This window comes from Grammomys surdaster, unplaced genomic scaffold (genome assembly GCF_004785775.1).
Source record: "Grammomys surdaster isolate TR1022 unplaced genomic scaffold, NIH_TR_1.0 199, whole genome shotgun sequence".
NCBI classification, from domain to species: Eukaryota; Metazoa; Chordata; class Mammalia; order Rodentia; family Muridae; genus Grammomys; species Grammomys surdaster.
Genome location: NW_021604644.1, coordinates 3,769,714 through 3,796,367, shown reverse-complemented (window position 1 = coordinate 3,796,367; position 26,654 = coordinate 3,769,714). Strand labels below are relative to the sequence as shown.

General features: G+C 51.2%; 1 protein-coding gene across 1 annotated transcript in view; it reads right to left on the bottom strand.

Annotated features, from left to right (window-relative positions):
* Shb (SH2 domain containing adaptor protein B) overlaps positions 1-26,654 on the bottom strand; it is a 108,737-nt gene that overhangs the window by 5,430 nt on the left and 76,653 nt on the right. Inside the window, exons 4-5 of the mRNA XM_028770253.1 lie at positions 18,926-19,097; positions 16,134-16,253 (exon numbers count right to left, since the gene is read on the bottom strand). Of these exons, the coding sequence (XP_028626086.1) occupies positions 16,134-16,253; positions 18,926-19,097 (292 nt within the window). The remainder of the gene's footprint in view (positions 1-16,133; positions 16,254-18,925; positions 19,098-26,654) is intronic.

Below are 26,654 nucleotides of genomic sequence, written 5' to 3'. Positions count from 1 at the left end.
CTAGGGAAACCTCAGACCTGGAAACCAGGCGCTCCAGCAGTATCACCAGTATGGCTGCCCCGTAGGGCTTTATATATGCTCACAGCAACCAAAAGATAGGTCCCCCTAGTCAGTTCAAGCTAACTGCCTAAGTGAGACTGAAGGAGGGAGTCATCTCTCCTGTGACAGTAGACTAAAGTGGCCTCTGTGACAAAATAATCTGACAGCATTCAGTAGACAAGGCCTCAAGGTTTGGAAAGAGGAGGGAACAGCCGGATCACCTGAGATGCCTGGGAAGTCCATGACTGTTCTCTTGACTCATGACTAACACAGGAGACTGGCAGTAGACACAGATGCCCTCCACATAGATGTGAAAAGCCAGTGTCAAAGCAATTTGCTGGGTCACAGGACAAGGACCCTGGAGCTTCCCAAGCATCGTAGACAGAACAGTATCCTTCATTGTAGACTGTGCTCTCCAAGTACACAGCCAGGGACCCTAAGGGCCCCTTCCAGCAGAGATGTCCTCAGAGTCCAAAGAGGTGGGTGGACAGAGCCACAGGGTGAACACCTGCACCCCACCACCTCCAAGGAGCCTTCATAAGCTAAAGCTTGTCCATGTGGTGAACAATGTCTAAATGTAAGCCCCGCTGAGCCAAACAGCTTGATTTATAGTCAAATAATTATACTTTCAGTAGACACCAGCAGGGAGCAGGCTTACAGAGGCGCCTAGTGTTTCTCAGGCACTGAGTGACAGCTCGGGCTGAAGGCCTTCTGTAAATCATGATGCTTCAATGCACTGCCATCTCCACAGAGACAACCGGGCAGCTGGACACAGAGTAAAAGGCTCGCTCTCACAGACAGAGAGGAAGTAGGGCGAGGTGAGACCACGAAGGGAGATTTTCTTAGGGACAAAACTTGAATGAAATGTCAAACTAGAAGCTATTAATGACAAGACTCCGGCAGGAGCAAGCCTCTCATTGGTTGAGATATGTACACAGCGGTAATAACGTTTTGGTGGTGTCAACCCCCAGGGTCAGTGTTCCATCCATTTTTAAAAAAAAAAAATTTTTTTAAAAATTTATTTCATGTGAGTACACTGTAGCTGTCTTCAGACACACCAGAAGAGGGCATCAGATCCCATTACAGATGGTTGTGAGGCACCATGTAGTTGCTGGGAATTGAACTCAGGACCTCTCAAAGAGCAGCCTGTGTTCTTAACCACTAAGCCATCTCTCTAGCCCCTGTTCCATCCATCTTGATTCAAGGGTGAACACATGAAACCTACAGGAGTGCTGGTGGTGGCTGTGACTGTGCCAAGTGCTGACCCAAGTCACAGATGCTGGTTCGGTCTCTGATCCCCTGCTGATGCCACAGGACAGTCTCCCTCTGTCCCTACGCTTCACAGTCCCCTCTGGAAAGGTAGAGACTCCATCCTTTCACTGATGCAACTTTAGTTTTTTTCAAATTCTATTTTTAATGATGGTTCTAAAATGCTTTAATCTCCCTTGCAGCCCACCACCCACCAGAGGTAGTGAGAAAGAAAGGGTGGGGTGGGGGGAGTTGACCCGTTTAGAAAGGGTCTTTGGAGCAACTCCCATCTGTGTTGTCTGGAAATCAGCCGTTCACTTCACGGGTCAGGAGGCAGCGGCAGCTCAATCCACTTGAAAACACCTCACGGATGCACCAGCAGTCCAGTTTGGTACAGCTGGGTTAGCAACAGTGGTGACATGATCTAGCAGAGACAGCCAGGCCTCAGCCTTGGCCGAAGTCATCAGGAGGGATCAGAAGGGGTACTAAGAGAAGTTCTCAGCTGTGCCTCTCTCAGGGAAGTGAAGATCATCAAAGCCTCGAGACCCACCAGCATTGCACAGCTAGCAGTACCAGCAAGCCAACCTCTGTCTCTGTCACTCCTGGAGTCCTATTTCTACCCTCCACATATCATGTGTCCTCCACATGCCTTGCCTCAGCACGTGCATCTAATCAGCCCGAGTCCTAGGAAACTGCAACAAACTGCAGCACACCAGCAGAAGTTTTTAGTGCATTTCTCTCTATGGCGTCCTGACAAATGCAGCTCAAATAGGAAATGTAAAGCAGGCCAATATACGCGTGCTGTTAGCAAAGAATCTCTCATCAAGTATCCTTTCGTGTGCTTGCTCTAGCAGAACATCCTTTCACCTGTGTCTGCTTCACGAATCGGTCTTAGCCTTTCACACCTGTGTCCGCTTTAACAAAACATTCCTTCACATGTTTGCCCCAGCAAAACACCATCCAACCGACTTTCCAAAGAACCCGTAAGTGTCCACTTCACACTGACATTCTTAGGCCAGTGAGTGGCGACGCTGCATGGGGGTGGGAAGGGAAGGTGGGGACACCTCTGCCGAGCACCATCCGAGTGGCTCTCTGGGCTTGGAGAGGAAGATACAACCTAAGCCTGGACCAAACAGGATGGACAGAATCCTTCCACGACAAAAGGATGGGTCTCTTCCAGCCCACAATGGTCTTAGGAGATTGAGGTTCTAAACTGGGCCCATCGGCCTACCTCCCTGAGAAGGATCTAGCAATGTCTGAAGAGTTCAGGGCTTAGCATCTAGTGAGGAGCCAAGGATGATTCTAAGTGGATTGTAATACACCAATAACCCCTTAGCCCAGAATGTTGATGGTGCCAGGGTAAAGCCACACCCTTAGTCATCAGTACAGAGATCACACCTAACTGCCCTCCCAAACACTTTCAGGATAAACAAATGGGGTTGCCTGGCTAAGGCCATCTGGGTCCGTGGTAAAGGCTCAAGACATGACAGACGACTTGCCCAACAGCTTGGTTCCCAAGGCTTCTAGACTACTTTCAAGAACCAGTCCTGGCACCTATCCCTCCTATTTCCATAACCAAATTTCAGGGACTGTATTTCACAGGAGGGGGAACATTCCTGGGGCTGGGACCTAAATACGTGGGAGCCACGGATAGAGACACAGTGGGCCCTGGGCCAGCCAGCCCTGGGTCTAAGGTCCATACTTACTGCCCCCTGAGCAATACGCTTTATGATCACTCTCACCTGAGCTACGGGGTTCTCACTACCTGTTGTCAAGGCTGTCCTGAGCTCCTGAGGTCTGAGGTGGCAATGAGGGCAGGCAGAGTATCTTCTGCTGCAAATGCAGGGACCAGAGCTGGGCCTCCAAACTAGGCCTCACTTCCCCTGCTGGGCAGAAACTGCCACCCAACTGCTGTCCAGCTGGTCTGTCTGCTGCCTCCAGTCTATATGGGCCCAGAACCAGCATGTACCCCCAAGCCTGTTTGGTCTGTTGTTCACGGACAAGTTGGCAACCTCAAACCCATGATGTCCAAGGTGCCCCTCTGGCTACAGCCTCCCTAGTTAGGGTGGGTGCTGGCCCCAGCTCTGTCGCTGAGTATCACTGAGCAGAGCAGGTGATACTGGCAGTGTGTTTACTTCGCCACATCAAGTCCTGTTCCATGACACTCGGAAAGTACACGGTTTGTACCTAGCTGGCGGTGTAGACCTGTCACTGATTGGTATGCTGAGACAGGAGAACAGCAAGCTCAAGGACAGTCTAGGTCCAGAGTGAGTTAAGGTCACCCTAGGTAACATCGAGAGCTTGTTTGAAAGTAAGAAGTAAATAGAGGGGTAAAGTTCAGGGGTGAAGCATTTGTCTAGCATGCTTGAGGCCCAAGGTTCAGTGGGCGTGCCCCATACTGCAAAAACAAAAACTCCCACTGTGGTCTGAGGATCCACGTGAGAACAGGAGGAGGGGAAGTGGGTGTGCTGAGAAATCCTGGAATCCCAACATCTGGGAGCCAGAGGCAGGAGGATCAGGAGTTTGAGGCTAGCTGGGCTACTCAGTGAGTTTAAGGCTAACCCGGGTCACCTGAGATTCTGTTTCCAAAACCCAAAGAGGGAAGGCCTCTCTATTAATTAACAGTTATCAGTAAACATGACCTCTAGCAGGTACTGAGTGCTTGCTGGGCACATTACTGTATTCAGAGCTTCTGGGAGAGAAGACACTGCTGAGAGATGCAGAATGTGGCAAAGAATTGTAGAATGTGGCTGAATCCCTCTACTACCACTGTGATCTGTCCAGGCCATCAGTGGTAAAGACCTATGACTTGTGACCTATGGCCTAGCTTTATAAAACCAAGTAAGAAACAGGAGGGCAGGAGAGGAAGGAGCCACTTTTCCACGCTATCTGGGTTAGGTTGGGCTCAACAGCCCTCAACACCAGCAGGAGATGGTTTTCTCCTCTCTGGAAGTTCAAAGGCACATGGTAGACTGCCAACAGATCAGACACATGAACAACAGTGACTCCCAGTGAGAAAAAATCCAAGCTGTCTTCAGGAACCAGGCAGCAGTGCCTCTGAGCCCGGTGTTGAGAGCTCAGGGTCCTGGTATGCTCTGTTCTCCCAAGCCTCAGTTTCCCAATCTATAAAACGGGACGGGACCAGATGACTACGGAGGTCCTATACACTCAAATTTAGAAGCCCCATGTATGATCAAACACAGGCTGAGAAATGGCTCTCAGGTGGTCAGAGCCCCAGGGCCATTTCTTAGGGTGGGTCCCTGAAGATACCTCCAAGCTTGCAGTTCCTTGGGCCTCTTTGGAGCCAGGATCTGCCTTCAGTGTGTTTCTTGGCTCTGCAATGCAAAGTCTATCCTCACTCTGAGCTGAAATATTCCTATTATATCTAGCTGGTGGCAGCTCCAGACTCTAGCAGGCCTTGGGCATTTTAGCTGCCCTGAAAAGGAAGCACAGGGTCCGACGCCTTTCTAGCTGTCCTTACAGGGCACAATGGCCTCCCCTCTCACAGTTGTCACTCCATGTTTACAACCCAGGTGGCCTGCCTGGTGTCCCTGGTGGGTTTGCCTAGCTAGTCCTGACATCTGTGCATAAACTCCATCATTAATGGTGGGTGCCTGCTGGCCTCCTGAGGGCACCTCTCTCCTCTCCCTCCTCTCAGTCTCAAAGGACAGGACTCTATTGACCCCTCTCCCCCACAAATTAGATGCAGAAAGTTCTCGCCTCCCAACCCAAACTGGAGGACACGTGGTCAATACTGCTAACAAGCAAAAGCCAGAGCTTGGCTCATGCTCTAAAGACTGACAAACTACTCCAGAAGGCTACGGTCCCTTCTCAGTCATCTCGGCATGGAGGGCAGAATCGCTCCTGTTGGACATTCACTCTGGCAGCTGTCTGACAGCCTCTTTCCACAAGGCAGAGAATTTTCTCAAAATTAAATCTCTAGCTCTCTGCTCCCTAATGGAATTGATTTCTGCCTTGATACACAACAAAGCCTCCATTTTATTATTTGGTCAGGGTTTGGTCATATTAATTATGTTTTTTTTTCAGCATGGCTGCAAGTAATTAGTTACAGTTGCTCACCGTCAGAACTGCCTGCCTGCTTGTGAGAGCCGCCATTCCCACAGAGTCAACCCTGGATGGAGTTTTGGATTTGGAACCATTCAGGACAGAAAAGATTACCTCTACAGCCTGAAAATCGGAACTCAGAAGAGGTATTCTGCTCTGTGGAGGCAGAACATACACGCTAGCAGCCCAGATCACAGCCTAGGTCTGAGTGTCAGTCAGAACTCACATACCATCAAGCTTGTAATCATGGTCGCTGGCACCACTCCACCTCCCTCAGAGGACACTGTTCATGGCCTGTTCAAGTTGGTTCCCAACAGCAGTGACCAGGCACTGTACAAGGCTCCAAAGTACATGGCAGGCGCCTCACTTCACGGAAGGCTGTGTCTAGCACACTGCTTGCTCTTTGGCAAGCCAAGATGTGGTGATTGTGCAAAGGATGGAGGGCTATGAGTGCTGGTGGCCGGTACGGCTGTAAGTGAATAACCCCGAGTTCCCTGAGCCGCTGATCTTGAAAGGCAAAGTGGGGGTGATCTAGGGAATAATGCCCACTGGGAGGGAGCACCCCCTATTTGTTATGGTTTGAGTTTGAAATCTACCACAGGCGCATGTTTTGAACATTTGTTCCCTAGCTTCGTTGGAGTGCTGTGAAGACCTTGTGTGTGGGGATGGGGGTGGAGGTGGGGGTCGCGCTAAGCTGGGAAGGGAGGTCACTGGCAGTCAGTACTTGAAGACTGCACCTGCCTTAGTTCTACCAGGCTCACTTCCCTGTCCTCAATGATGTGAGTAGCCTTTACCATACTCTCCTGTCACCACACATGGAGCTGCTCTGCTCTCTGCTGGGGACTGAAACCACGGAGACAGAATAAGCCGTCCGTCCCTGCAGTTGTTTCTTTCTGATGCTGTGGTCACAGTGACGGGAAGGCTAACACACGCTCTGTATTATCCCACACGGCCTGTGCATATGCCATTACCTACAGGAAGTCCCTAACACCCCACCCGAATCCTTCTCTTCCACCTGCTTGTTTGTACCCCCTACCCTGAGAATGTGGCATGAACCCCACACTTGGAGGCCATCAGCCACACGTGAACTTTCAAAAAGAAAACTTTCAAAAGGAGTGGGAGTAAAAGATATTCTATTTTAAGCATTTTTAATAAGTCATCTTTGCCAAGCCCAAATGATTCGGATAGTCCTCCTGGGTGAAGTAATCTTAGAAAAAAACAGAGGTAGAAGCCCAAGCTTGATTAAAAGTGGCAAAGGCTCTTTCAGGGGAAGGACTTCCCCCCTGGGGGGGCCTACCTGGACATGAGCAGGTTTGAGGAGAAGTGCCGGGATATGCATCCATGCCAGGGACCCACCTTACACAAAGTCACACAAAGCCAAATGGAGCTTTACAGCTTTGAGCTATGACAGCAAAGATGGGGGCTGTAAAACCTGCTTCGTGGTTTTATAAATCTGCCTCAAATACCAAGAACATTTATGAGGAAAACAGGAGAAGGAAAGTGCTGGTGAGGCTTAGATGGGTCATAACCTTGGAGAGCTGGGAGGCGGGACCAGACCATGACAAGCCGCTGGCAGAGTCTACGTGTCACCTCCCGACTCTGCTCTGACTGACAGGGGCCTAGGGAACAGTTAGACCCTGTCTATAACCTGGGGTCCTTCTGTAAGCATCTGTAGCTTTGAGATCCATCAGATGACTCAAGTTAAGGCTGATGGGTCTTTGACTTGTTTACCACGGTCTAAGAGAAACAAACCCCTCCACCATACATCCCTCCCTCAATGAGGTCAGCATCAAGGCTGCTGTGACCCTGTGCATCTGTGCAACATCTCAATGTCACAAGTGAGCACACATGCTCTTATGTAAGGACTCAGAGGCGCAAAGGTGGGAAGCCGCTGGGGGGAGATGCCTGATCTACTGGCCCGAGGCTCTTCTTTCTCATGCAGATAAACTCTGCAGCTGTCCTCATGGCTTCTCTTCCTACAGCATCCCATGGGATGCCCCTGAAGGCCCCGGGCAACCATTTCCTGGATGGCTCTGGCAGAATTTCATTAAATACATTATGTTAACAAACTGGTATGAGGGTGATTAGAAAGAAATGTTTTGGTTTGGAGAGATCAGCCCGCACCTCCAAAGGGACGTGTCCAGGCCATGGAATCTTCCCAGTGACAAATGGGCAGTTGGAATGCCTGCCCTGGTGGCTAAGCCACACAGGCAGATGAAGCAGGCTGATAAAGATAATTAAAAGCCTGCTGGAAATGTAATCGGGGTGGGTCAGATGCTGGAGAGGACCTGGGAGGATCAGAGAGAGGATAGAGCAGGCTGGAAGGAGACAAACCTTCACCTTCTGGCACAAATCTTGCAGATGGGCAGGGCAGTGCGAGGCAAAATCAGCACAGCACACATTGCCTGCCTTGGGGGTCTGCAGGACTGGAGGGAAGCAAGGAGGCGCGCGCGTGCGTGCATGTGTGTGTGTGTGAGCATTTTCAAAGCCACCTGTACCTGATCCCCTAGCCACTAAGAAACCTGGTCACAGCCCTCAACTGTGCCCTTCCTTTCTCTTACTGTTTTGTAACCCATCCAGCCATTCTTGTCCTTCCCTGAGCTGGGTGCACTTGCCTCCCTCCTGACCTAGCATATACCCATATATGTGAAAAGCTATGGAGGTACCCCACCCTGTGAGCTGGCTTGAGCTTCTGTCTGCTGCCAGACACCCCCAGTTTCCATGACACACCTCCACAGTAAGTTGGAGTGTAAGTGTGAGTGTGCGTGTGTGTAGAACAGAGCCCAGGGTCAGACAGAATGCCTTGCCTGCCGCTAGTTACACGGCCTAGCAGACCAGGTTCCTAGCTAAGCTTCGCTTCCTCCACTGTAAAGAGGGAATGAGGAAGGTTGCATTTCCCCTCTGGTACTGAGGACGGGACACAGAGAAGGAAGTAGAAATCCCCCATGGATTAAGAGCCAGACAGAGAAGTCCTGTTCTCTGGTTCTACTGTAAGTCCCAGACCCTTCATGTCTTCAGGCTTTTGACATATTATAACTGCCTGGGAAAAGCTGCCAGAAGATGCCTGCCCTGGGTCCTGCTAGGAACATTTGGAACAGTCTTGGTGGTAAGGAAGGGGGTGCCTTCTGCTCAGATGGACCCCACAGGGCAGAAAGAATGTCAGGCTGCATTAAAATCTGAGCTTCACTCACAGCTGTGGCATCACATGACCTCTGCTAGCTGCAAGAATGAAAGCTTTCTGGTGGTACTGTCACAGAGGGAGAGCTACACTTTAAGTGCCCACCCCCTTTCTAGTGTCCCCCATGTCCCACCTCATGGTTGGATTTTAGTAATCCAGAGCTAATGAATGCTGGACACGTCCCACCTGTTTTGCTTGGAATGTAAACTGAAGTCTGTCTGAATCCCTTCCCAAACGAAGAGCCAGGACTGCTAGGCCCAGCTACCCAGGGGTAGTGCAGGATTCAGAACCCATTGTTTTGAACCTGTCTGGACCTTTCTGTCTACCACACTACCCCACATTGTCAACACACAGGCTCAGGGGTCTGGACGGTGGCTGGCCGAATGCTTAGGGCGTGGCAGGCAATGTCTGCTGCCTGACAGGCACATCTCATGCATCCTTTCACTCTGGAGGCCATCTGCACACTTCAAACTCAGCATTTTCCCCCAAACCCCTGCGAAAGACCACTCTGGTCCCTTTGCCTAAAGCTGCACTTTTTAATTATCATGCTTCCTTTAACCTTCTAGAGGGAGAAAACACAAAACACACTAATTGAGTGGAACATCATCTTTCCCTTTAGCAGGTCTGAAAGCACAGGGATCCTTCCTCTATTAAGAGCCGCACTGTCTACCCCTGCCCAAGCTCACCTGTCTCAAATGCTGACTGAGGTTCAGGGTGAGGGTGGGGAACGACTTCCTGTCTCTGAGCCTTGGTTTCATCTACAGGGTCTCTTTCTGTTGTCTACATCCCAAGACAGGATGCTTATGGGATCTTCAGTGTTCCTGCCCTGGCATGCTGCATGAGGGACCAGAATGAGATTCTGACAGGAGGGAAACTATGATTCCCAAAGCATAAGGATATGATGGGGGAGCTGGAGAGGAAGCAGGGCAGTGAGGAGGACAAGAAAGAGCCTCCCAAGACAGCTGTTATCATACAGCCACAGAGGAGCACAGGTCAGAGAGGTCAAATGATGTCTCCAAGCTGGCAGAATCCAGAAGAGGGTGGCCTGAGTTTGACCCTCAAGTTCTCAGTCATGAGGGTGCAGGGTTTGCCCTAGTTACAGCAACATAAGCCTTTTGTTTTTCACTGAAAGGGTTACCTATTTTTATGTGCATGGATGGTTTGTCTGCATGCCCACCTGTGGGCCATGTGTATGCTTGGTGCCCAGAGAGGTCAGAAGAAAGCATCAGATCCCCTGGGACTGGAGTTACAGAAGATTATAAGCTGTCACATGATACTCAGAATCAAACTCTTAACCACTGAGCCTTCTCTCTAGCCCCCACTGTGATTGAGTGTGGATGTGTGGATATGGTCCTCTTTCCCTATAACCTATGGCTTTTCAAAGACTACGAAGACAGCCACGCAATACACAGCAAGGCTCTGGCTCAAGTATCATATGTGAGACATTTCCATTCACTGTCTCTTCACTAAAATGGCCATGAGACATGTCACAGATGAGAGAAAACAGAAGCTCAGACAGTCTGCTGTAGGTACCTGGGGAATTGGGGCAAGAGATCTGAGTCAGGTTGACCCAGAGCTAGAGCACCCGGCCTGCATAGGGCTACCTCTCTCCTGGGGAGGGTGCTGAACACCATGCATGGGAGGGTGGCACTTCCTCCCCTCCCAGGCTCCTGCCTGCTGCCCCTCACTCCTTTCCACCCTCAACTGTTTTAATCTTCCTCATTAGGACAAAGTTTTTCTCTCTGCCCAGATAGGGCTAATGCTGCTCCCTCCTGTATCTCCACCCCCCTTCTTCGGTCTTACACCCAGCTTAGCAGCTCAGAAGACCACAAGGCATACAGACACAAAGCCCAAGGTCCTGCAGTCAGAGCTGGGTAGTGTGAGGTCCCCAGATAAGAGTTAACTGTGTTTGAGCTGGACACTGAACACAAACTGCCTTCCTAGGAAGGTTTGCCCTTACTACAGCTCATCCTGCTCTCAGAGACCTGTTAGGGAGCAGAGAGATGGAGAGCCAGGATGAAGTTACTCTTGGGGATCATGCAGGGAGCTCAACAGCTGCTGAGGAGCCCTGCTGTGACCTGGGGGGGGGGTGCGGGGGTCTCAGTCAGAGCACTGAAACTTCTGGAGCTTCCTACAGTTCTTTTTTTGCTTTTGTTTTAGGGCCCAGGAGACTGAGGCCTAGACTTTACACATACTAGGTAGGCCCTACACCACTGGAGCGCCGGCCCTGGAACTCTGATGTCAGCTCCACAGAAGGCAGTGAAATCTTTGCTCCCCACTGTTGGATGCAGGGCTCCACTTCTTCTCACCACCCCCTCCCTTCCCTGCAAACATTTATTATTTCTTGCTCCTGGCTGTCAGCAGCAACAAACTAAGATTAATCACTCGCTCGCCTGGCTGGTCCCAGACATGCCTACTGTTTGAAAACTCTCTCCTTCACTGTACAAATCAATGAGGGGAGAGAAGAAAAAAAAATAATACCCCTAACTGAAATACCTAAGCTCTTCCTGGCCCACAACACCCACCTACCCCTCCTACAGCCCAGGAAAGGATTTACTGGTTGATACTGGGCTTCTAGCAGCTGACACAACCCACTGCTCCAGGCAATGCAACGGGATGTCCCTAAGCAAATGGAGGCCTTTCTTCATAAACTGCCCACCCTACACTGCGAGATGCAGTGGACCCTCCTCTGTCCTCAGATTCAAAGAAAGCCTCTGTGGTCCACTGTACGGCCACAAAGCTGGAAGCAAGTGTAATTAATGACCAAACCTCAGACCTTATGATCATTTGTTTGCAGGGTGGGAATTGAACCTAGACCTTCATGTTTGCCATCCAGTGCTATGCTCCCTCCCACCCCCACGTCTTAAGGACACTAATATGAATGACATTACCTCTAGGCCTGTGCTGCTTTCAGGGTAGTTTTGAAAGGCTCTGGAAGAACAGGAAACAGAGCTCAGCATGTCCTAAATGCCTACTGTGTGCCAGCACCACAGTGGACCTCACCTGCCCAGCCTACTTTTTACCCATAGGCCTCCTGTCAAGGGAGGCCCAGGGGAGACAACCACTTGCCTAGCACCAGATGGCTGGTAAAAGATTTGGAACCAGAATTCCACCCAAGGTGTCTCTGATTGAGCTTTAACCCCAGGGTGTTCTCATGCTACCTCCATCCCTTTCACAGCAGGTCCCCTGCCAGGGCTCTGCCAGTGCAGACTTAGAAGACACAGGTGTCTTCTAAGCTTGGCCTATCCCTTTGGCAACATGTCTCTAGTTCACTGATGATTCTAGAATGAGGCTCAGAGATCATCACCGGACTGTGTACACACCCAGCAGGGACTCTTCAATCCTCTGAGATAAAGTCCCATCCTTTAGCCAGAATTCCTGGGCACAGCTCATTGTGGGATTTGTTCTAAGCACGATTTGTGCCTGTTCCTCCTCTGCTGCCCACCCTTTAAGGCCTACTGTCCTTCAAACTCCTCCCTGGCCCCTTCCCTCATGTGCGCCCAGGGCATTTTCCAACCTGTAAGCTCTAACACCTTTAGTGTATTTCCTAGGTGTCTTCTCTTCCTTGCCAGGCTGTGAGGTCCTGCAGGGATGGAACTCCAGAAGTAAGTGGGCCCAAATAGGACAAAGCATGCAGGCTGAGGAAGGCATCTAATGCTCGGGCTGGAGTTGGGGGTGTGATGGAAACAGGCCAATCCCTGGTAGCAGGTAATCCATCTCTGGGGACTTGAAAACCAAAAGCTTATCTTGTAAGGGCTCTAAGGTGCCACTTGCCCCAGTGCAGTGCAGGGGGGGGGAGGTGGGGCTGGGTCCTTGTCAGCTTCCTGCTAAGGCTTCAGAAGTGTGACTGTGTGTAACCCATCTCAGGCCCCACAGGAATAAATGGTCCCCATCCCCGACCCCAGTAGGTCTCATCCCACCCCAGGACCAAACTTTGCAGTCTTTTAAGTCCTCTTTCCCTATCTTCTCCAGATTCTTTTGCAAAATTTCACAGAGCTAAAACTCCAAGAGCCCTCTGAGTTGAAAGTGCCTGAAGAATCCTATTAAGGTGACTGTACCTCACCTTCATCCCTTTCCCCAGGCCTGACCGCCTTTCCAGGGAAAGCAGAGGGCATCAGCTTTTTATACGTTCTCACTAATGCCAAAGGCTCAACCTTTGTTTGCCTGGCTGGAGACAGTGTGCCCTGCACACCCAGGACCAGTGGTGAGCATGAAGCTGGCTAGTACATGTTGTCATGCTGCCAGTGGCAAGAGTGGCATCTGCAGCCAGATACTGCGAATGAAAAAGCTATTTGTGGGCTCTCTGACTAGCTTTAAGGGCTGATGTGGACCATGGTGGGGGAGTGATGGCACATCTGAATGTTGACAGAGGATGCCATATAGACACTGACTTGGGTCACCAGAGACACAGGGACCTGGAGGGGACAGTATGTCCAGACCAAGCAAGTCACTGCCTCCACTGTCAGTGGTCAGATACATACCAGGGTTATGTCCTCATTTAGGTAAACCCTTAAAGTCACTTCCACAGCTCACACCCTAAGCCCTCTGATCAAACATAAGGGGGAGGAGGGGGGCGGGAAAGCATGCAAGTGTGAGCAGGACCTGTTGGCCAGTGGCCTTGTCAGAACACCCCACGTCTTTGCCTGGATTTACCATCTACTGATGTCCCTGTTGCCTGGGGAACACTAGGTTCTCTTAAGAGTCATGTGCTGCTTCTGCCTTGCAGTTCCTGACCCTTAGTGATGGTGATCACCCTCTACAGGTCACCTCAGGGCACCTAAAGTCCTCTGTGCTGTCCTGCAGACAGCAAGGCAGTCAGAATGAGCAGGTGTGAGACCCTGCAGCCAGGCCTAGCTGTCTGCGTTGACTCTCTCTATTGAGCCCAGTGCCAGGTACAGAGGGCTCCCACAAAACTCTTCCAAGGGAAGGAACGGGCAGGTAGAGGGCCCTGTCTTAGGGGATAGTGAGGCACCCCCAAGTACATTCTACCCCATAGACTTATCTCACAAAGGGACTCGAGGCCAACATGAAAATGGCCAGAGGCTGAGAAGTAGCATAGCTGGAATTCCGACATCAGCTTGCAACCCGTGTACGTGTGGGGCTGACATTCCCCCACCTGGCCACTGGCAGCAGGCCTGAGGATGTGAGAAACCACATACTGCACACAGGCTGGCAAGGGTGGTGCTTTCCCTGGCAGCAGTGCTCACTGTACTATGGCTGTTCTGGAAGGCAGTCTCTCCACTCCTCCTTTCTTCAAGGAAAGGCTGCCTTGGTGAGCACACCCCTCGGACCATCAGGGGTGGTACTGTAACAGCTCTAAACAAACACAAATCCAACCCTTCAGCCCCAGTTCCTTGTGCTAGAAGAGTGATCGCTACACAGTAGTCCTGTGTGACTAGATCAGACAGGACAGGTACAACCAACCAGACCTCTGGCTGGGCACAGTGCTCTTGTCCTGCATGCTCCATGCCACTGGCCGGGGAAGCAAAGTTCATCTAGCCAGAGAATACACACCAAGACTAAGTGGGACTGAATCCACAGACAGGAACACATGCTGATGGACCCAGGAAAGGGAAGGGACTTGTTAAGTGAAGTTGTACAGTGAGCAGTGTGTGGAAGGGCAGGACAGCTTCTACAGTCTTGGACTACAAAGTCTCATGATATACCCCAGCTGGCCTACAACCTGCTGCAGAGACCAAGTCGGCCTCAAAGTCAAGAGACGCACTAGCTTCTGCTTCCCAGGTGTAGGGATTAAAAGGACGTGTCACCATGCCTGGCTAGGACAACTGGTTTCTTAACTGGACTACAAGCAATCTTCAAGGTTACTGGCAGGAAACAGGGACGGGGTGGGAACTACATTAGGTCACATGGGCAGGGATCTGACTAGACTTGATGCTTGTTGCTAGGAACAGATTGCTATCATCCTGGTGCACAGATACAGACAGGGAGGCTCAGAGTTGTGAAGGCCACGAGCCAGGGAGGGAGGTGGGTTCCCACTGGCTACCACAGCACCTAGACCACCTGAATGATAAAGCATCACCATAAAAGCAGAACCAAGGTACTACCTCCCCTAGGGGTCGCAACCCAACAAATACACATGGCAGGGATAAAGGGGCCACGCTTCTGGCCTCTGGCATCTGCCCGTGACTTGGTTTCTATGCATATTAGGTAATGAGAAGATGAGGAGTGGAAACATGAATGACCCTAGACCCACTCGAGTCAGCAACTGGCTGCAGACTCCTTCAGTGCTGTCTTGGTGCCCCAGTCCTGGCTCATCACAGATTCTCAGTAGACAGTTTTCCACAGGCACAGCTGTGCTCAAGTTCCTAAGGGTGCCAGCACCCAGGACACTGTTTGGAGGCATGTCTCCATGTAACAAACCTGTAGGCTAGTACCTGACCAGGCCCTGCCCTGGCACTCATGGCTTCTGTTCTTTCGTCTACTGAACATCTAACTAGGTCTTCTGTAGTAGCCTCTCCATAGTCACCAAACAATGGAGCTTCTAGGAGCAATATAATCCCTGAAGAACTCAGAGAGAAAGATAAAGAGAGGAGGAACAAAGGAGGAACAAACCAGCACCCCCAGTGCCCATGACTGGCACCAGGTTGTAGGTCGCAGGGGAGAAGCTGGCCCTGTGACAGAAAGTCCATCCTGTCAGCATAGGTGCAAGGTTTCCTGAAAGAAGTGGGGTCAAGCCTAGTCTCATCCTGAGCCTCTGGCAATGACTAGGGCAGAGGGGAGGCAAGGTAGAGGGCTCCACTCCTATTCAGTATATCTGACGTAGGACCTGGGTTCACACCTAATTGTATCACTATCTGTGCCCTTGGAGAATTCCTCTTTCCTCTGAGCCTCAAATCTCCCATCTCCACAGTGGATTCTCAACTCTCCCATCTCCACAGTGGATTCTCAAATCTCCCATCTCCACAGTGGATTCTGGAAGAGTTCTTGGATCCCATCTAGCAACAGCATTGAACCATGGAACATTCCAGCAGGAGGGAAAACATCCAAGCCTCTTACTTCTAAGCCTGTTCATTTTAATGGCTCATGGACCAGAAGGACCTGAGCCACTGCAAGCAGCCACATCTGTGCGGGCCTTTCCTGTTCACAGCACTCCCTCCCAAACTGTGGGGTATATGAAAAGAAGATCAGTCCAGAAGACAGCCTGGGGAATAGGAAAGGGTTCTCACAAGCAGCTACACAGCACCATGACGGTCAGATAGACGGTCATCCATCACCTGCTCTCTGTGAGCCTCAGTTTCCCAGTCTACAGAGTGGGACAACATATTCCTCACCAAAGGACTAGTGTGAAGCTGATGCTAGGCCAGATGTGCTGAGAGTCAGGTCCAGCCTGGGCTCGCTGAACAAGAAAGCTCTACCTGGCTAGTGGCTGTACGTGTGAAGATAAGCCTCTCTGCCATGGGAAGGCAGCTGCAGAAACCACACCACTTCTCTGTGTTCCCAGCACGAGACCAAATTAAAACCAAGGCTTGAAATAACCGAAAGAGACAAGTTTCTCGGGGGAACTGAGTGTAGCCTTTCTGTGAAGACTCATGCAGGCATGCTGCACTGTGCTGGGGGCAGGCAGAGGGAACACAGTACTCACTTCAGGGAGAGGGAGTAGTCGTGCTTGCTGGTCTGGCTGTTGCGGACAAGGTAGCTGCACTCCTTACAGAGCCGCAGCAGGTTCTCAGCATCACTTCTGCTGATGGCCCCATGATACCATCTGGGGAGAGAACAAGAGTGTAGTCAGAGAGGAGAGGGGACAGGGCCCCCAAGTGACCTCTGAGGAGCCTTGGTGCCCCCCTGGGGCAGCTGCTGGCTCCAGCCTCCTGTGAGGAGGCTCAGCAGCTGCTCTGCCAGTGTCTGCCGCATGTCAGATCCTGATGGAAACTCCCAGGTCCCTTCCCATGGAAGGCTCACGTTCCATGCAGTCCAACACCAGATACTCTGTGCTCATCAAGCTGGCCCTGTGGTGACAGGTGCTGTGGGAGATGAAAGTGAAGCCAGGCCACATGGCTGGGACTATTTTAGGCATGGTGACCAGGAAAGGCTGTAGGGAGAGGATTTATCAGTGCAGACCAAGATATGAGGGGGAAAAAAAAGGTACGAAGAACAGCAGCTAGAAAGTGTAAGTGTGAGACCAGTCTGAAAGGGTCATAGGCTGGAAAGCAGTAGAGAGATGGCAGGGGGGGGGGGGGGGGGGGGCAGGCAGCACAGCCCGGGGGCCCCTGAGCATTTCTCTCAATTAAATGGGCTCCTAGAACATGGGCGGGACATAGGGCAGCTCGCTAATCCGAAACAGAGTAGCTGGAACCTGCTCCTACCAAATGGTCCTGGCACTGGCTGGGCACGTGAGAATCACAGCATCCCATTTTTGGATGCTACGTGAGCCAGAAGGAGGAAGGAGGAACATGTAGTGCAGCGGGCACACAGCCCCACTGGTCAAAGGATGAGATGAAAACTGTGTTTCTGTGACTCGGAAAGCAGGAGTCAAGTCTCAATGGGACAGCAAAGGCCTTCACTGACAGAAGGAGGCAGTCAAAAAACTCCTTTGTGTCTATGCTGGGCCCATGACAGGAATACTGCAGCAGAAGCAACTGTATGTAGGATACCAGGTATGTGTCTGTGTATGGGGGTGGGGGACATAGGACACAGGGACACAGACGCTGTGACTGCCAACTGCCTTTCTGTGGTTACACAGACATCAAACCATGGATTGGGGATGCTTAGGTTGCCATAGTGAGAAACAGGCAAACTAAAACAAAGTTGGCTTCACAAATAAGCAATAACAGATCTGGTGAGACCAGGCTCAGGAGGGGCGGCCTGAGCGATACAACCACGGCAAGCTGACAAAAGTGTGTTATTAAGAACACAATTTCCAGCCAGTTGACACTGAACAGTCCTCAAGAAAGGTAGGAAAGGGTCCCTAGGGAAGTGCTGCCCACTGTCTGCCCTCCTTGAACACAGGGGCTGGAACAGAGACAAGAGAAGGGCCTCCAGGGGCCTCGTTAAGAGTAGTCCCTGGTGGCAAACAGGATAGGCTGCCAGGTCCTTTCCTGGCTACTTCATGTTGAAAGAAAGGTAGGACCAGGAGTACAGGATCAAAAAAGAGGGGCAAAGGGCACTGGATCAGGAGCTGGGAGGCCAGCAGGCAGCCTGTCAGTAGGGAATCTGTAGAGCACAGGCTACCCTGGGTGGTCCTGTGGGGGGTTGGGCCTCCTGCTGCTGGGCCTGAGCAGGGGGTCACCCTGGGAGCAAGCTAGAGCCTGGGGAGATAGCCAGCCAGGTCAGACTGAAGGGATCAGGAAGACTCAGTCACTGCCACTCCTTGTATCCAGCAGCAACTGCTTTCTCCAGTCTCCATTCATTGCATCCTTGATCTCAAGGGGCTGACACGGAGAGGGAAGGTCAGCAAAAAGCAAAAGAAGCCATTCTGGACAGCACAGTGCTCCACAGGAATACAAGAGCCGTGAGGAACTGTGACAGGTGTGGCAAGAGATGCTTCTCAGACATGAATGGTCAGAGAAGCCCTGGAGAAGGACACTACCTAAGAACCTGTAAGAACTGGTGAGAACTGGTAAGAACTCACCACATACAGAAGAAATGCTCCTGGTAACTGCACCAGTTTTAGCTCTAGCTGTCCTTATAAAGACCTACTCTTAGCCAACATCAGCCATCTCTCACCCACTCTGCACCAGGTACATCCATCTGGCTGGACATAAGAGAAGTTCAAGAAGAGATGACAGCAGGAAGAGTGAGGTCTAGGGTATGAGGCTGGGCATCAGTGTTCCCGTCTGGGCAGCAAGGGAGGCCTTTTACTGTACATTTATTTGCTAAGCAGACGATACACCTAGAAAAACTCACGCTCGTTAAAGAACTGATGTGTTAAAAAACCAAGGGAGCTGAGGCTTCATCCTGGAGTAATGGAGTCACAGGAGGTTTCTGAGCAGGACAGAGACCTGGAAGAGCAGGAATCCGGCATCATGGTCAAGAGGAAAGGCAATGAAAGGGCCAGGCCTGCCTCAATTCTTGGAGAAGAGGTAGGACAGCAAGGGCCGTCTCGGACTGGAGAAAGACTGGGAAACCCGAACCAAGAGTGTAAGGCGTGAGCATATGTAGCACAGAAGGCATACAACAGCTAGAGAAGAAATCTAATTTACGCTGAGGGCAGGTTTAGTTTAGACTTAGAACTAGGATGGAAAATGAGAGAAAGTGACCGAAAACTTTCAGTCCGTATGGCCAGCCACTGAGGGTCAGGGTGGCTGTATGGTGTGAAGACACCAGGCCTGCCCAGGAGTTGGGAACCTTGACCTCCCAAGAGCTTCTGTCAATGAGGGGCCAGTGACCAACTATGGAAGAGGGTACAGCAGCTAGAGAAAGCATCAGTGAACTTACATTTGTTTCTCCAGTGGGATGGTGGGATCCACTCTCTCCCCCAAAATCCCACAGAACTCGGGGCTCCCATGTTTGATGGGCTTGAAGCCTCCTCCAGGGGCACGGAGCTGGCGCCGTCGGTCCCGAGAAGGTGATGGGGAGGACTGCCGCTTCTCATTGCCGTTGAACTGGGCTGAGGACAGAAAGGAGAGGAGGCAGTGTTACCAGGGGCCCAGCCATACCTGGAGCACCAGTCCCACCTGGGGCAGCACACAGTGGTGCAATTTTCTGTGTAGCACTTGACATGGTGCAAGAAGGAGACGGGCTCCCAAAATGTTGGATTTTGTTATGGCTTAAGTGTGTCCCCCAAAGTTCCTATGCTAGTGTTCTTAACCACTGAGCCATCTCTCCAGCCCTGGAAATCACGCTCTCAGTACAGATACCCTGTGACACCTGACTGCCTGCTCAGGTTCAGGTCTCAGGCAGCTCCATTCTCCTTCAGAAGCTGCTTCTCCAGGATGCCCTCTCAGAACTCCCTCAGCTACCCAAACCCCAAGTCTCCTCGCCTGGCTCCCATGGGCCACGCAAAATGGGCCACAGCTTAGATCCCACTTGTCCCACACCTACACAGGACCTGCAAGATAACAGGTGCCCAATGCATGACTAAATGAAAATTTTAATGAGCTGGTATTTTATTTTATTGGTGAGGGGGGAGTTGGTTTTCCTATCAGATAAAACCTAAGAATGTCCTGGCTGACACTGCAAGTCCTTACTGAATTAATTGATACATCCTCTGGCATGCCTTATACCGCAGCCATATATTTCAGAAGAGCAGGTGGTAATGAATGACAAGCTTAATTAGGCAAATCATTTCACCTAAAACACAAATATACAAACTCCAAGTGCCGAGATTCAACAACCAAGGGGGCAGGGGGACTCTGAACAAAAGCTCCAAATACAACTGCTTCCATCCCTTCCAAGTAAGTCTCTCTTTAATCTGCAATTTAAAACGGCAATTCTTTTAATTTAGTGATTTTCCTGCAAGAGATAAAGACGAAATGCCTCAAAACAGTATCTGCATTCAGAGGAAAATATGCTGTCCCCGTGAGTTGTTCGAAGGACAGAACTTAATGAGTCCCACTGATAGGCAATTAAAGAGCAAGTTGGGATCCTGAGGAAGGGAGAGCGACTCCACTGTGTAGAACCAAGGCGTGGAGGGAGCACCTACTAGGGTCCCAGGATGGAGACCAGCCCCGGTGGTAGCAGAACAGTGTCTTCAGGGTCAGCAAGTCTGCTAAATGTCTACCCATGAGTTGCAGCCAGGGGACAGGGCTCATGCTCAAATGCCCCACTTTTTATTAGGCTTTCTCCTGGATTGTCTCAGAACTTTGTGATCCCCACAGCCCCCATATTAGAAACTTGATACTCATCTATACTGACGTTTGGACCCTTCTAATAACAGAAGCGGTATCTGAGTTACCTCATGAGCACAGAGCTCCACAAGACTCCGGCCCTGGTGGACCTGGCAGGTGTGAGGAAGCACAGGGGCAAGGGAGGGTAGAGCCCAGGACTCTGGAACAGCAGGGTCAGGTTCATCCCAATCTGCCTTTCTTTTTTGCAAGCTGAGGTCTGGGTGGGCAGATGCTGTGGTCTCCCTCACCTGGCCAGATGTTCCATCTGAATGGCATTGCATATATAGGCCTCCCAGGACTGGCATGAACACTGCCCACAACTCCCTAGAGGAGCTGGCCTCTCCCTATGGCTCTAGTCCTTGGCAGTGTGTCTGCTGCTCCAGGAACCCCTGTCTACTCCTTCCAGCCTTCCAGTGTCCTATGGAGCAGATCCTGGCAAGGCTTTCCTTCTGCCCTCTCCAGTCCCGTCTGCTCAATTTACTCTATAGTCTACCCTAGAGAGGCTGCTTAGAAAATGCTATGGGCTGTTGCAGCTCACATAAAACCAATATGCTCATTTAGTGTAATTTCCTTCCTGTCCAGAGCAGGCCACAGACAGCAGCCTCTACAGCACAGCCCTTGACCGCTGCCCCATAGGCCAGGGCAAAACCCTTCAAGGGCAAAACCTCCTTTATGGTCCTTAGGAAGTTGGAGGCAGTTTGACCTCCTCCTTCACCTCATGCTCTACTCACCAAGGCTGGCGGGTCCCTGACTCCATCACCTGAGACCTGCCTTCGGGCCCTTGCCTTGTCTGTATCTAGCCTTTGGAATGTACCTCCTGGAGTAGCTTTGCCCTGGGCCCCCAGGTAGAATTCCTTCAGCCTCCTACAGCCCGAAAGTGCTTTGTCTACCATCCCAGCATCTGCCTCTGCTGGAAAGAATGCAGCAATTTCCACAGAACCAGATGGTCTCGGCCCTGTCCCTTTTGGCCATGCATCTGGCTCCAAGGAACAGCCCACAGACTGAAGCACGGCCAGGGAGAACATGCTCTGTAGCCCAACAGGAGAGTCGGGGACACCTGGCTTTCATCCTACTGAGCCATTACTCATCATGACACCGGAATATTTTTAAACTTCTCCAAACTCAGCGGCCTCATCTGCTAATAACCACCTAAGTAGTGAAGGGCTGTAGAAATGGTTCAGTCAGGAATTCCATCTGTGGCAGACCCCCCTCCACTGTCACATTCACAAGTCGGGGAATGTGTCTTTTCACATAGTCACAAAGATAACCAACTTCAGAATCTCAAGAAGTTTCAGTAGGACAGCCATCTGATTCTGTATTGTTGTCCAGAACAAGATCTGGTGTACAGGTGATGACCAAAACTTGTTGAGTGAGTAGGTCTCTGCCTTGCTCTGCAGGGCTCTACCTCCATTCATTCCTTGAGAAATGACACCTGGACTTTCTCTGCCAACCCTGTGCTGGGGTTCTAGGGGCTAAGGTCAGGTCTTTGGGCTTGGTAGCAGCAAGCACCCTTACGAACCAAAAAACTTTTCAAGTTATTTTAGAATCCTCCTGGAAGTGTTTTTATTCATTCTTATAGCTTGTATTTCCCATAAATGAGTGGACACTACAGAAGATCCAGGGAGCACATTTTCCTCTAGCGTGTGAGACTGGTGCTGCGTGCCCATGTTTTTACAAACCAGGCCTGTGTGGCTGCAGAACTTGGCTTAGATAATGATGCAGGCGCCCATGCCAGGCTACTGGCTGGGCCTCAACTCTTGAGCTCTCTACTGGGCAGCCTTTGGGCCTCCTCAAACCTAGGGTTTCCCAGCTGGGGTTGGCACTGCTCTGGCAATCCTGCTCCTTATTTCTGGCCAGCCTGCAGCCTCTAGTTATTTGTTCTCCAGCACTAGCAGGGGTGGTGAGGTGAGGAGAAGGAGATGGTATGCAGGGACTGATGGGACTCTCAGCTGCCATAGATCCCTCAGTCAGCCTCTCAGTGATAAACCAGGATTGAGGACTGCCCTCTCCACAAACCGTACAGGAGGGGCTGGGACTGTTGTGGGTGTGTGGCTTGTTTACTGATGTCCTACTACTCTGAAAGAGACAGAGGGTGAGCCAACATGTCCAGGCACCTCTTTCATGGAGGGCTCTGCATACAATCCTGGATGCCCCCAAGAGCCAGGTGGGTGTTAGCACGCTGAGGAGGGGAGACTGTACACTGGTTCTGGAGGTGCGGTGGACTACCTAGCCCAAGGCTAGGAACATTCGTACCAATGCAATTAGCGCTAGTGCGTGACTAAAACTTCCCTTCTGTGGTAGCACACCCTTCAGCTGCAGTGTTCCAAACCTGCATATACACTATGCCACTGACCCTGAGAACCTGCACCGCACAGATGCTGAGACAGAGACCCACAGAGGAAAGGCCCTCTACCCTCCAGTGCACCCCTCAGCCCTTCTTTTGCAGGATCTTCTGCTGCCTCACAGGATATGTGAAGATAAGACGTTAAGAGTGGGGGGCTGGTTACTCTCAATGGTTCCAGAACACCAATCACACAGCTATGCCTGGCCTGGGAAGGTGAATGCAGGATGGCAGAAGGTGCTCACTTCTGTTCTTTGATTTGTGACTGTGCCCCCAGAGAAAACATGGACAGCATTGCTGAGTGCTGACTGCAGAAGACTTATGAAGCCCCACAGCTGAGAGCAGCCATCTTTTCCATCACAACTCATTTCACAGATGAGAACCATGGAGCTAGAATCAGGGTCTCCTCAGTCTGAGTCCAGTTCAGCACAGATCTCTTACACTTCTGGGCACTCAAAGCCTCAACTTTAGTGCCTAGTGTCACCCTCATCCTGCAGGTGAGAAGACACAGACCACTTGTCACTGACAGCAAATGGCAGCTCTGAATGCAGACCCATGGCCTCAGCACCTGATTCCTTCCAGGGCTCAGGGCTGGGTTCAACTGTCACCTGTTGCCGGGAATCGCTCAAGGCTGAGGCCCTGTGTGATGTGTAACCTTTTCACCTGCAGACACCCACGAGACTCTTAAGAGCCTGGGGAAAGTGATTACTCCTATCTGCTAGTCCAAAGAACAGCCGCCCAGGCAGGGTGCTGGAGGAAGCTCCCGCCCACTGTGTGTGTCTATGCACTGCCCACTGTAGACAATGAGGGAGGGAGATACAAGCTGGTGCTGGCGACAAACACAGCTCTCACAAGGCTCTGGGCAGTGGCTTCCTCCACAGACAGGAAGGACACACTTTCAGTTTCTTAGAGGGAATTCAGACATAGGCAGGAAGGGAGGAGTTCAGGCCAGTGGGCACACAAAAGTGGTCTCATGTGGCCAGGACACAGATGTCCAGCACACAAGAGGGATGAGAGCACCAAATACCTGCCGCCACACAGCCACTGGCACAGCCTAGCCTAGGAGAGTGCGTGGGACTTCTGTGGCCAGGCCTGACTCAGTAACTACACAAGCTTCCTAGCACTCACTGGGCACCAGGCTTGGAGCCAGGTGAGGACCCATCTGTGCACGGGGCAGGCAGAGCTTTGATCTCATGCAGCTTACAGTCTCCAACCCCATGGCGGTCTCCGATCTGCCAAGCAGAAGGGCAAGACCACTCACTGAATGCCACACAGGAAAAGAAGACATTTGCAGAGACCTTTCCAGCAGCACACAATCGAGAACCCAAAGCTACAACATGCTGACGCTCTCGGTTTCTTTTTTTTAAGATTAATAAATGAACTCATATGTCAGATAGAAAAACCAACCAGAGAAACCTGTCCCTCAATAATATTTAGCCAAAGGAGGGAGAGATTCCCCACAGCTCTTAACCCTGCCCCCCACTTCCTTTGGTAGACCTGCATGTTAAACATTAATTATGGCTGTTACTCATTACACAGCAAAAAGCTCCCCAAACAAACACAATTGTTAATTTCCTCACAGGCCCAAGGCATTCTGGGAGGCCATGAAGGAGACAGGAGGCATTCTGGGACTCAAGGGAGCCAGTTGTGAGGTATCTGGAGTGTGGGGAGAGCCGTGGCCAGGTCTGAGACTCCCTGTGGGACCCTCTGCATACTCTGGGTCCCCAAGGAGCAGCAAGTGTGGGCCATGCCCAGAGCACACGGCACCAGAGTACTAACCGCACGTTATCTGTACCTGTAGGGGCAATGACCAGACCAACACTAAGGCCAAAGAGCAAGTGGAGCAATTCCTTCTACCTCAGGAATCTCCCAAGCTACCCTGTACCAGGTTCAAATACATCTTTTCTGGATGAGGCCAATGATGCTGGTGAAGGCACTTTTCCTTCAGACGGGCCCAAGTTCACAGCTGCGTGGCTGCGGGTGAGCTGCTTACTGTCTGAGTGTCAGTGTTATCATTTATGTTCCCACAGCGAAGCAACACCCACTCGGCAGGGCTTGTAGGGTTAATGTAAACCAGGTTCAGAATTGCTGCTCAATAAAAGCTAGCTTCCTGCCCATTCCTCTTTCCCCTTTTATCATACTGGGGTGCCTTAAAAAAAAAAATCAGCCAACTAAGCTGGCTCAGATGACTCTCACTTGTTAGAAGCAGCCATACGTGCATAAGACAGCACATTCCCTTTCTCTGTCCCTTCAAATGCTCTTGATAATGATGAGAAGGTGTCAAAACTTCAGAGAGGCTACCCATGGGGCACAGCGCTAGCGCCCCATGAGATTACCATGATAACTGTGCATCTGGCTGTTCCAGAACAGACCACACAACACAGAGAATATGACAGGAGCTCAGCTCAATCCTGAGGCTGAGGGGACTGTCGTGTTAGGGGAGGTTTTCTGGAAGGGCTAACGTTGGTATCACCTGAGCTGAGCTGCGGCACCCTCCCTCAGCCCCTCACCTGATGCACAGTATGTCATGGGTGAACTGGAGGTTCTCCACGTGGAGTCCTCCAGAGAACCTTTGACTTCTCTTACCTGACACAGTCAAGACTCAGGTGACGGGCGCCTGGTGCTGTAACACCTTCTGTGGTGGCTTACTTGCAGCTCAAGTTCAAAAGTTCTATTCTAGGAAGACCAAACAGATCACTTCTAACACAGGAGGGGCAGAGGCTCCTTTCACTCAGACTGCTGGCCTGAGCCTCAGGTAGGATGAACAGGAGTGAGAGGTGGGTAATGGAGGGACAGGCTCCCTATAGCAGAGCTGCTTTCCAGGCAGCCTGTCCCGTTTCCCACTGCCAGGTATAATCAGGAAGGAGCTTTGTAAATGAGGCCTCAAGGGCTGCTATGCGCCTCTTCATGCAGTGCTGTTTTTTTATATTAAATTAAACTTTATTTAATTTGGCAAGCCCTTCCAGAATTCCAGTAATAAACCTCACAGGCACAGTCCTTTAGGGCTCTGAGTGTCTGTTCATCTAGAAATGTCTGCATGAAAATCCAATGTTTTGCACTGGGCTTTTCAAGAAGCCCATGCTTCTAGACTTAGGACAATCACCACTTTTCAGATGGGAAAACTGAGACTCAGGGAGGGGAGCAACCTGCCTGAGGTCTAAGCTGATGAGCTGGCGAGCAACAGATGAGACACACTGACCTAAACTTTCAAAGGCAGACCAGTGTGCCAAGGAGCTGGTATGGGGTACAGACAAGGGCCCCAAATAACTGCTGAGTGATAAGCCCATCTGAGTCATGTGTCTGCTTTCCATCTCTGCCTGTGGCAGAGCCCAGGGCACCGTAAAGTACCTTGAAGGGAGACAATCCTGAGACAGTGAGTCACAAATGAAAAATCCGTCTCTCAAGAGGCCCACCACCTGGCTGCCACTCTCAGGCGCTTTGATTATTCCTTAGACCAACTGCAGATTTCTCTGTCTGGGAAGTGAAAGGGTAGAGATCTCCCACACCCACAGACAGCCTGACTAGCTCTGTCACAAGGTCTTTTGTGGTTCTCGTCCCCCTTGCCTCAGTTTCTCCAGGACATGGAGAGTGACACCAAATAGCATGCAAGGTTCCCCTTGTTTTAAAAGATGGAAACCTAGCCTGGAGCCCTCCTAGTCGCTTATGTGAGGCTGGGGCTACAGCAGGTGCAGGTCCCCAAACACAATTTATGTGACATTGTGGAGGCTCGGGTACAGTCTCTGCAGTTAAACTTGGCTTTGCTACTGACCAGGCAGGGGTCCCTCTGTCCCCATCCCTAAAAGAAGGAAATGAGCCATGCAGACGGTGGCCATGAGAATAAATCAGACTGTGCATGCGGAAGGGACATACTTCATGCTAGCAATGAGACAACGCTTTCCAGATGGGAGGCTCTGCAAGCTCACGAACGCTCCACAGGGCTGCTGGCCTCATTTGCTAACAAGGCAGTCAGAACCCCCAGGCAGGTACAATCCCTTCA